Source organism: Prionailurus bengalensis, chromosome C1 (assembly GCF_016509475.1).
Source record: "Prionailurus bengalensis isolate Pbe53 chromosome C1, Fcat_Pben_1.1_paternal_pri, whole genome shotgun sequence".
NCBI classification, from domain to species: domain Eukaryota; kingdom Metazoa; phylum Chordata; class Mammalia; order Carnivora; family Felidae; genus Prionailurus; species Prionailurus bengalensis.
In genome coordinates this window covers 100,960,203-100,972,155 of record NC_057345.1, presented here as the reverse complement: position 1 = coordinate 100,972,155, position 11,953 = coordinate 100,960,203, and the positions used below count along the sequence as shown (strand labels likewise).

At 38.5% G+C, this 11,953-nt stretch overlaps 1 protein-coding gene across 1 annotated transcript in view; it reads right to left on the bottom strand.

Annotated features, from left to right (window-relative positions):
• Nucleotides 1-244: 244 nt before the first annotated feature.
• The window catches only part of MAN1A2 (mannosidase alpha class 1A member 2), a 179,183-nt gene continuing 167,474 nt past the window's right edge, over nt 245-11,953 (bottom strand). Inside the window, exon 14 of the mRNA XM_043575954.1 lies at nt 245-2,763. Within this exon, the coding sequence (XP_043431889.1) occupies nt 2,631-2,763 (133 nt within the window). The 3' untranslated portion in view covers nt 245-2,630. The remainder of the gene's footprint in view (nt 2,764-11,953) is intronic.

The following is an 11,953-nucleotide window of genomic DNA, read 5'->3' as shown; positions in this document are numbered from 1 at the left end:
AAAGCGGGGTGTCAGCTCTCTGAAGAGGCATCTGGAAAGGAGCATCTCTAGGTTCTTTGCAGAGAGTCTTAGACGTGTAATGAGTATTTTAACCTGAGGAATAAGGTCTACGAAATGCAAAGGACTGTGAGGGATGGAAGAAAGTAAATACTCTTGGAAACTAAGCAGAATACAGGACAAGGATTGATTCTGGAGGAAATAATTTTAAAAATCTGTAATAAAAACAAAACATGACACTGGCCAGTCCTTTGTAGCTGACTTTAATTGCCTTTGGTATCCAGAGAAGAAAACAAAGGAAGCGTTGGGGTCGGCTCTAGTCTTACCATCACAGGGAGGGAGCAGGCAGTGAAGACGACCGAAGCTTCCCCTGCCCCTCTCCGGATTCTTCACTTGCACAGAAAGGGCCATACTCACGCACCTCTCTGCCTTCTCTTAAGCCCCAGTCAGCCGAGGGGGCGGAGGCTCTGTCTTCTCTTTCCTTGAGAAGCTTCTGGGAGACCAAGAAGGCCCCTTACTCTGCCCTCTTCTGAACAGGATACGGGCAGACTCGCTGCCGTCTACTCAGCGGCTCTGGGTCTTCGCCACCTCAAGGGGTTCACGTTTTTTAGTGACTCCTAAGTGGGCTTATGCTACTTTTAGGAGGAAGGCTAACGTTTTTTTGAGAACCAAATATTCTCCCTTTCTCAGGTTAGTCATCTCCCCTTCTCATTTCAAAATTTTAACTTTTCAAGTAGTAAAAGATACTATAATTTCAAAATGTGTGCTAAAATTTAACTCTCTTAAAAACTTAAATAATGCAACTGGCTCCACATCCTTATTTCCTATGTATCCTGAAAAATCTCGGGTTTGGTTATCATTTATGGATCGACTGCTGAACTGTGAGGACTATTCGTGGCGTAAGATGATCACCCTTAGAAAATACTTAATTATGTTAATTTATTAAATCTTTTCTCCAATTAAAATCTGCTACGTGCTAATAAGAGATGAAAAAGAAAAGCTATCAAAATAAGAAAATAAGCCTTCAGAATTCCAAGGTGGGTTTCTTGCACAAACACTGTTTCATGAAATCTTCAAGTTCAGAGTAAATACTAGACTGATTATAATGCTCCCAACTTTTATTGTCAATGGAAGCTGTTTGTATTAAACGTAAAGAAGAAAAAGTGTCTTGCACTGTGACATAAATTCAAGGGACAGAAAACTTACAATCATATTTATCTTACAATACAGTTCTTGATAAAATTTCAGTTCCTCCCCCCAAATATGAAGAAATAGTAATTTCTTTAAAAATAAATATCACTGCAAAATCTATTTATGGTAAGAGAAACTCCCTTAGATATATCCCAAATTTAGTTAATATGATTAATTATACCACACTTTTATCACTAAAAATGACTTTGAAGTGGTTCTGATTAATTCTTTGGATTTCTATAAATATCCTTGGAGAAAATAAAAGCTGAATTTTATTTTTGACATAAAATATTTGTGAAAAGTTCACTCATCTGACGAGATAATACAGGATCCCCCTGTTCCCATTTCAGATAGAATGTATGAGCAAGTTTCACTGTATTTTGTTTTTGATTTCATAAGGTTCTAAAAGTAATTTGGCTCATCAAGGTAAATTTGGAGCTGCATAATAGTATAGCGAATTGTGCCAAGCCACAGAGAGTTGTAAGTTGAGGGATTTTACTAAATTTGTAAGAAGGTTAAAGTGGATAAAATTCACTTGGTAGATTTGCTGGTTTGGGGAAAAAAATCTCCTACCAACAAAACCAAGGCTTTCTCTCAAAACGGGTTTCAAGGCAACAAACTGCAGCATTTCCCCCACTTGTCGTCATGCTACCAACACTAGACTGATCAACATGCACGAAATCCCAAACCCAGGCTCGTGAGTAGTGGTTTCGATAAACAACAGTTTCAATGATTCCGTATGGAGACGAAGACTTGAAGAGTATTCTTTGTGAGATCATGCCCCCAGAAAAAATCAAATTTAACCAAGAGATTTCAATGGAATAGACTGAGAGTTGAAATGGCTGCCAGTCTGATCGTCCAACGGGGAACCTGAAAACTGAGACAGGAACAGGTACTTTTGTTGTCTTTTGCCAGACCTCTGGCTCTTGATGCGGTTCCACTGCTCTTTTGTTGTTTGTTTTAGTTCCTTCCATTAAAAATGGAGAAAAAAGGGATAAACGATGAGTAAATATCTGATTCGAAAGCTGCTCCACTTTGGAAGGAACAAATGTATAATCAGTTCCAAAGGCCATCCCTCACTTCGACAAGGTGCTCCGCATTCTTGGCTTATTCTCAGGCAGTCTGGTCTCCGGATGCCAGGACTCTAAAAACAGTACAGTAGTAACAGGCATGATTTCCCATGTGACCATCTCCTTACGAAACAAAGCGTGTCAGGTCGCTGTCCTACACATACCAGAATATGTTTTGGTCAGGTATAAAATGGAATCATTTCAAAGTTGAGATATCTACAAGTTGCAAAGTCTTGTGGGGCACAGTCATGTTTCACCCTGCCATGTTGACTTATGAGGTCCAGGTTTCCAAAAGCCCCCCCTCCAGACTGATTTCTGTAGTGGTCCATGTAAACAAAACACAGGGGAGAATGGTCTTTCTGGAGCTGCTTTTCATCGAACAGCAGGATTTCCTGAAAGTGTGGTGTTGGCTAAATGTAACACGGGCAGAGGATGAGCCTCTGTATTGAATACCCAGTGGTCTAAAGGTAAAAGGTCGTCACTGGAGAACAGCAGATACAAATATCTGAAAATAAAAGAGAGAAAAAATGAGCTTTGATTAGAATTCAACAAGAAGATCATGTGATCTAGCTACAGTGGCAGAAGAAACCAATAACCTACTTTGAACAGCTTTGATGAAAAACATCACACAATGAAACTCAGTCACGCAGTCACTCACATCATCTGAAACACAGTCACAATGAGTTCTAGAAGAGTGCAGTGTGTGAGAAAATCCAGTAAGATGCACAACTAGACTTTGGAAGTAAGATGGTTAGAAAACAAGCCCTACCCACCTGTCTGAAGCACATCAGACAACAGTGCTGTGAAACGGGATGAAACAACCGCTTCATAGTATTTCATGTTCTTTTAAGAGTCACATGTAACATCGGTCATATGTTTTGGCCAATTACAGTTCATAGGACAACTAGAAATTAATCAATTCACATTTATTAGCAGACACTGAGGCACTAACTAGTACGTTATTTGGACACAGAAAGGACTTTTTAAGTTTACTTATTTTGAGACCGTAAGAGTGAGCATGAGAACGGGGGAGGGGAAGAGAGAAGGAGAGAGAATCCCAAGCAGGCTCCATGCTGTCAGCACAGAGCCCGATGTGGGGCTGGAATTCAGGAACCTCAAGATCATGACCTGAGCGAAAATCAAGAGTCAGACGCTTAACTGGCTGAGCCACCCAGGCGCCCCAGCAAGGACTTTTATATACTCTTAATACTTTAGTATTAAGTACTTTATGATATAATTAATATAATATAATATAATACAGAATATTATATATTATATATAATATTCTGTATTATATTATATATTACATATATTTTATTGTATTTAATATATTTAATTACATTTAATATATTTTAATATATTATATTATATTCTATATATTATATATTATTATATTATATATATTTATAAATATAATATATAATAATATAATATAGAATATAGAATATTCTATATTATATATTATTCTATATAATATTATATTATATATTATTCTATATAATATAATATAATATAGAATAATATATAACATATACATTATATATAATACTCTATATTATATTCTATATAATATATATTATATTATATATTATATTATATAGATTATATAATATTAAAGTACTTAGTACTTTAGTATTACTCAAAGTATTAATACTTTGAGCAGTTACTGCAGTGTTAAATAAAAATTTCAGAAACACTATGGATTTACAGGAGGTCTAAGAATCTCGAATTGCTCTGAATAGGTAGTAACATTGTTTATATGAAAGCAAGACTCCTGACCTCTCCACGGGCACTGCAAGCGATGATGGTCACTTGGAAATCAAAATGACAGGGCTGACACAAACAATAACTTTTACTCATAATGTTCGGCACATTCTAATCTGAATTCTGTTAAAGGGTTATCAAAGTGAGCATAAAAAAACCAACTGTACTGAGTCAGGAAATCTGGGTTCTAACTCTTCATTTCAGCAATAACTAGCTGGGCCTAGCATCAGGCTTCACGGAAGAATTCCTTTAGAGTGGTTTTGCTGAAATCCCTATTTTAAAAACAGGCACATTAATCTTTTTCTGATTACTATTACAGTTCTAGATGGCAGAGTAAAAACACAGCACTGAGATAAACAGGGACTGTACACCAACTTTGTAACTGGTAGAGCTGGATGGACAGTCACAGGCTTCCAACCTCACTCCCTGTCCCTACACCTTGAGACCTGCCGGACTCGGATTTATTCACCAGGTCATGGGCAGAGACGTTGGAAATGAAAAAGCAGACTTGGCTGGGCATAGCAAGAAGCTCTGCCGGGTCTGCTAACTCTGGGACTAGGAGCACAGTGGAGCTCGGGGCACTGACGTGTCCAGGAATGCTAGGCTCGGTACGATCCCACGGCTCTTGTTAAATGAGCCGATGCATCAGGCTCGCTCTAACCTCATCACTCTTTGAGACAGAAAATTCAAGAGTTTCCAGCAAAATGATTCCTTTCCATGGGAGACGCTATGGAAACATAGCGGATACCAACACAGGTTGTAAAAAATAAAGAAAATAACGAATGCGGACGTTTTAGATAATCAAAGTGATATTATTCTTAAACCATCATTTTAAAAATGGATTTTAATTAAAAACTACTGTAGTGGGTTGAACAGTGGCCCCCTACTCATGTCCACCTAGAGACTCTGAATGTGACCTTATTTGGAAAGAGGGTCTTTGGGAATTAATCAGTCAAGGATCTTGAGATGAAATCATCCTGGATTTAGGGTGGGCCCTAAATCCAATGACTTGTATCTTTACAGGAGAAAGGACAGGGAGATTTGGACACACACACACACACACACACACACGCGCGCGCACAGGGAAGAAGGTCATGTGCAGCCAGAGGCGAAGATTAAAGTGATGCCGCCACCAGCAAAGGAAAACCTTCAGTGGGAAGTGGTTTCAAACTCCGTTATTCCACCAAGTGTGTGGTCACTTGTTAAGGCAGTGCTGGGAACTAATACAACTTTCACCCCCAACCTCCAGGATACCTTTGGCCCTTAAACGCTGCTGGCTTCCTTGGGCCAAGGGGTCTGGAGTAAGACTGGAGAGCAGGGCTTAGACGTACAGTGACACACACACACACACACACACACACACACTCACATAAACACACACCACATACATTCTCACAAATTTGTAATAAAATCAATGTTTGAAATTAAAATAATATAGCTAAACATTCTTTTCAACTTTGGATTACACATTCAGAAGAGGATTTTTCACCGGGATTTTGAAAACAGAACAACTGGAGAAGAGTGAGTTTTGCTGTGAAAGTTGAGCAAAGTCTACACTCTAAATTAGTTACCACACTACAATTTTTCCTCTACTAAGCATTTTTCTTAAACTATGGTTTTAATAGATGACAAACAGCACTGACAAAGCCTGTAGGTATATAAAAAGGTGCTATTAAGTACATTTCAGTTTGAATGGATGTGGAGCTTAATTTTTAGAGTTGTTTTTTTTTTTTAAGTTTGTTTATTTTGAGAGAGAGACAGCACCCATTCACAGGCACAAGTTGGGGAGGGGTAGAGAGAGAATTCCAAGCAGGTCTGCCCTGTCAGCACAAAGCCCAACACAGGGCTCGAACTCACGAAACGTGAAACTCAAGAGATCATAACCTGAGCCGAGATCAGGAGCTGGAGGCTTAATTGAGCCACCCAGGCGCCCCGCCCCGCCTCCCCACCCCCCCCCCCCCCCCCCCGCCCAGAGCTAATTTTCAATGTTGTTCACATATGTCTCTTCTAGCTGTCTCTTATCTAAAGACAAGGTATTCAGTGGAGGTGGTGGTGCCCCCAAGTGTTGGCAGTAACCAAACAGGCAAGTTTTTACAGACAGAAAAGTCCAGCAAATCTGAGGAGACAAATTTAAGGTCGACAGAGAAATGGTAAGGCTCACAGAACCAACTGTCAAGTTAATGTGTGCTTACTGACTGCTTTATTTACTTATCAACCGAGCCTTGATGACTCATTTATTCTTCTTAACTATGCTAATATCTAGTATATTATGGGAAGATGTTACAATTCAAAGAGGCTTGCATGTATATGCTCATGTAACTTCTAAAAAAAACCTTAGACTGAAAAAATAATGTACTTAAAACTTCCATTTTGTTTATACTAGTAATGTTTAAATAATGTCTTTGGAACAGACTGGTTAGAAATCAAATTAAATTGAAGATACTCAGTGGAAATTATATTCTAAAAGGTAACACATTAAAACATGCCATTATTAATCTCTCCAAAAGACCTGCCCCTCTCTGCTCTTCCCCACATCTTTTCTCAAATCTTAAAGTTTTTTTTCTTAGGGGGAAGGGGTGGGGAAGAAAAAGAATATTAAAACTAATGTGGGCACATTACAAATTCAAGTGCAAAATAAACATGCATTTTTTTTTAAGGATAAACTGAAGAAAGCAGACATTTCTGATCACTGCAATGGCTTAGGCTTTATCTTGAGATATAAGGGAGTTGGAAGGGACTCCTTTTCCTCTGCTTTTAGGGGCTGCCTAAGTTAGGATGCAGAGGTTAGGTATCCTATAGGATAAGCATAAACAAAGGAGGTCTGCTCCTATAACAAAAAGCCCAGAGGAAGACAGCGACAAAGGATGGTTAATTCAGCAGTACACCAAACACAATCTGGGTTGCAAAGGTTTTGTAAAGGTTAATAACGAAATGTTAAGTTTTTCCTGGTGCCAAAAGACCTTATCTTTCTTTCCCTTTTTCTTAGATCACTGCCTTGAGAAAACTTTTAATTGTCCCCCTGAAACACAGGTACATCTTTTTAAAAGCCAGCTTTACAATTTAGTTTTTTCTAAAGGCCTGCTTTTGTAATGTAAACGTCGAGGAAGATGCACCCCAATGTCTCTATCACTGTGGGAAGCTAGCTTAGGTGCCTTTTCTCCAAAGCTTTACTACCCCGTGTCACAGAGAAGGAAGTATATGATTTTTCCTTTGGATAAAGACAACTAATTAACATAGATGGCCACCCCAATTACCACGTGAATTTAGAACGAACCATGTATGGCAAATGGTGCTGTGGAGAGAGTACTCTTATTTAAGGACGAGTTACACTTATCTTCAGAACATGTATATAATGGATTGTATCCGCCTGGTTATATGGGAAGGTGAGATTTTCTGTCTTTGCAATCTGCCTGTGATGCAAATTGCAATCTGGTTTAGCGCTTATTAAACGATAAAAATATTTTTTTAAATGGTTTCTTTTGCTGCTATATTTGTGGAGAGGATTTTCTGGGTTGGCAGAAGACTTGAGTGCCAATTTTTCCCCCAGTAATCAGGATCTCCATGATTTTTTTGACTTTCTCTTCAAATGATGCTCCACACCTTACATCTCCCTACAAGTCCAAAGTCCGAAAGTGAAGGGCAACATTTCTTCAGGTGTGGGTCTATTTTGATGGTCTAATACATGTATAGTAGTATCTCACTACAGTTTTAATTTGTACTTGATCATGTTACGCATTTTTTCCATGAACATATTTACCATCCTTGTATCTTTTATGAAGTATCTGTTCTTTTGCCAGGTTTTAAACTGGGTTGCATGTTATCTTATTTTTGAGTTTTTAGAATTTGTCATATAGCCCAGATAGAAGTCTCTTGTGAGTTACATACTTTGCAAGTGTGTGCCGTATCTCCTCATTCCTTTGCTTTCTTTCATACTCTTTCAAACATATTCCAAAGAGTAGATATTTTTTTAATTTTAGGGGCGCCTGGGTGGCTCAGTCGGTTGAGTGTCTGACTTTGGCTCAGGTCATGATCTCGCAGTTTGTGAGTCAGAGCCCCGCATCAGGCTGTGCACTGACAGCTCAGAGTCTGGATCAGCTCAGAGCCTGGAGCCTGCTTCAGATTCTGAGTCTTCTCTCTCTGCCCCTCCCTAACTCATGCTCTGTCTCTCAAGAATAAATAAACTTAAAAACATTTTTCAAAAAGTAGATATATAAAAATTTTTAGACAAAGTGATCAAGTCATTCTTTTAGGTATCATGCTTCTGGTGTAGTTATTTAAGAAATCTTTGCCTAGCCAAAGATCACAAAGATTTTCTTCTACATTTTCTACTAAAAGTTGTTGGTTTTAAATTTAGGTCTATGATCCATCTTGAACTGATTTTTTTTGAAGTTTATTTATTTGAAAGAAAGACAGAGGGGGGTGAACAGAGAGGGAGAGAGAGAATCCCAAGTAGGCTACCCCACTGTCAGAGCAGAGTCTGATGCGGGGCTCGAACTCACAAACTGTGAGATCGTGATCTGAGCCTAAACCAAGAGTCAGACGCTTAAACGACTTCGCCACCTAGGCGCCCCTTGAACAGATTTTTTTGTTTATGCATACAGAAATTATTCTAGCACCTTTTGTTGAAAAGCCTGTTTTTTTCTCATCACAATGCCTTTGTACCTGTCAAAACTCAGGTGCTCAAATATATCTCAGGTTTTCTCTGGACTCTATTTTGCTCCATTGATATATTTACCTAGCATTATACCAATATCACTGTGTTTTGATTATCATAGCTTTATAGTAAGTCTTGAAACCAGGAAGTGTTAGGCTTTCAACCGTGTTCTTTTTCAAATTTGTTTTGGTTATTCTAGGTTCTTCACATTTCTTTTTTTTTTTTTTTTAATTTTTTTTTTCAATGTTTATTTATTTTTGGGACAGAGAGAGACAGAGCATGAACGGGGGAGGGTCAGAGAGAGAGGGAGACACAGAATCGGAAACAGGCTCCAGGCTCTGAGCCATCAGCCCAGAGCCTGACGCGGGGCTCGAACTCATGGACCGCGAGATCGTGACCTGGCTGAAGTCGGACGCTTAACCGACTGCGCCACCCAGGCGCCCCTAGGTTCTTCACATTTCAACGTTAAATTTAAAAACATCTTATTAATTTCTATAAAAAAGCCTCTTGAGATTTCGAATGGGATTTCATTTAATCTACAGATTGATCAATCTGGGGAGAATTAATAATACTGAGTCCATCACCCAAGTGAATCTCTCCATTTAATTAGATCTTTAATTTCTTTCAGCACTGAGTTTTAGTGTCCAGTGTTCAGGTCTTTTACGTCTCTTGTCAAGGTTCACCCCTAAATATTTTATAACGTTACACTATTGTTAAGTGGTTTAAGTTTCAATTTGATGGTTTATTGTTAGTATATACATAATTAATTCTGACATCTTAATCTTGCGTTTGCAACTCTGCTAAATGCTTATTAATTTTAGCAACTTTCTGAGAACTCCTTAGAATTTCCTATGCTGATAATCACAGGGTTTTTTTTTTTTAATGAGAAAAATGATTGTTTTCCTTCTTCCTTTCTAGTCTGGATATCTTTTGTTTCTTTTTCTTGGCTGACTATACTAGCTAGAAACTCCAGTCCAAGACTAAATAGAAGTGAAGAGAACAGGCAGACATCTTTATCTTATTCCTGATCTTAGGAGGAACACATTCAGTTTTTCAGTATGAGGTCAGCTGTAGGTTTTTCCCTTATGCCCTTTATCAGGTTGAGGGAGTTCCTATGCATTCCTGGTTCGCTAAGAGTCTTATCAGGAAAGGAGTTCAATTTTGTCAAATAACTTTTCTAGGTCTATTGAAGTGATCATATGTTTTTCTTTTTCAGCTCACTGATTTTCAAATGTTAAATCAAATCTCCATGCCTGGGATAAATAAATCCAGTTGGTCATGATGTATTACCTGTTTAATAGGTTGTTAGATTTGATTTGCTAAAACCATATATATATGAGGAATATTAGTCTTGTTTTCAATGAGCACCCTGTTGCCATTCTTATATTTGCTCCTTTTTACCTAACTTGTCTTTTTTCCTCTGGTTGCTTTTCAGATTCTTTTCATTATCAACTGATTTTAAGGTGCCTTAGTGAAGTAAGTAGTCTTCGTGTTTCTTGTCCTTGGAGTTTATTCAGCTTCTTGGATGTGTGGGTGTAGAGTTTACATCAAGTTTGGAAAGATTTGGGCCAATATATTTTTTTAATCCATTTCTCTATCCTCTCCTTCAGAAACTTCAATTTCACATATTTTAGGCCGCCTATAGTTGTTACACAGCTCACCAATACTCTCTGCATTTTTATAAGATTCTTTTTTTTTGCTCATTTCATTTTTATTTTAATTGCAATGTCTTCAAGTTCACTAATCTTTTCTTTTACAATGTCTAATTTACTATTAATTCTATATGGTATTTTTTTCAACACAGACATTGCAGTTTCCATTTCTAGAAGTTTGATTTGGGTTTTTATATCTTCCATGTCTCTTCTTAAGTTTTTGAATATATGGAATATAATCAAAACAACTGTTTTAATGTCATCTGCTAATTCTAACAGCTATATGAATTCTTAGTTTCAGTTGATTATTTTCATTGTTGACCATGTTTTCCTGCCTTACTGTACACATGGTATCTTTGGCTGGATGCCAGACATTTGGTTGATGGATAATTTTGTATTCCTATAAATCTTGAGTTTTGTCCAGATATATAGTTAAGTTACTTGGAAACAGCTTGATCCCTTCAGGACTTATGTCTGTGATTTATTACGTAGATCCGAAGCAATAAATTGTTCCCCACAACTGAGGCAGGACTGTCCCAAGTACTCTACTCAGTACCCTGTGAAATTATGAGATTTTCCAGCCAGGCTATTGGGAATAGGCACTGACTGTTCCTGAGCCTTGTGTGATCACCGTAAGCTGTTCCCTTTAACCCTCATAGATGATTCTTTCCCCCAAACTCAGGCATTGTTTCTTTCCTCTGCTGAATACTCTTGGGGATTCTCCCGGGTTCTCTCTGTGCAGCTCTCTCCTGTGAACACCATCTATCTTAGTTTCGTTGGACTCACAATTCCAACTCCTTAGGGGGACTGTGCCTCAGGTACCCCGCCCTATGCTGTGGCCCAGAAACTTATGGAGGCGGCAAGCTGGGGCAAACCCTGGGCTGCTCGTTTGTCTCCCATCTCTCAGAGATCACATCCCTTCACTGCCTCCTCTCCGGTGTTTTGAAAGCCTCTGTATCCTATATTATTTATCTGTTTGCTTTGGGTGGAAGGGTAAATTCTGAACCTTGTGACTTCATCTTAGAGGAAGAGGCCTGCTCTTCCAGTTTGAGATACTTTGCCAAATAATTTGCTGAATTCCATGTACCTATGTTCATGGAATCACTTAATCCTCTATTATTAAACCAATCCACAAAGGACATTAGAGTTGGTGGACCAAGAACTTGTTCTGAGGAAGCCTTTCTGGTTTTTCTTGATTATTAATTCTTCTCCAGAGTCTTCATATCATGACTTTCTAGAATTTCGTGAAAATGGACATTAAATCCATCTACTTTTATTTTCCTCAATCCAACTTTTCCCCTTCTTTAAAATTAGCTATCTTGGGGCGCCTGGGTGGCGCAGTCGGTTAAGCGTCCGACTTCAGCCAGGTCACGATCTCGCGGTCCGTGAGTTCGAGCCCCGCGTCGGGCTCTGGGCTGATGGCTCAGAGCCTGGAGCCTGTTTCTGATTCTGTGTCTCCCTCTCTCTCTGCCCCTCCCCCGTTCATGCTCTGGCTCTCTCTGTCCCAAAAATAAATAAAAGTTGATAAAATTAGCTATCTATTCTGTTGTTTCCCTCCATCATTCCTGAAAGAATACTGATTATAATATTACATTTGCAGTAGCACCTTGATATGTAATTTCTTA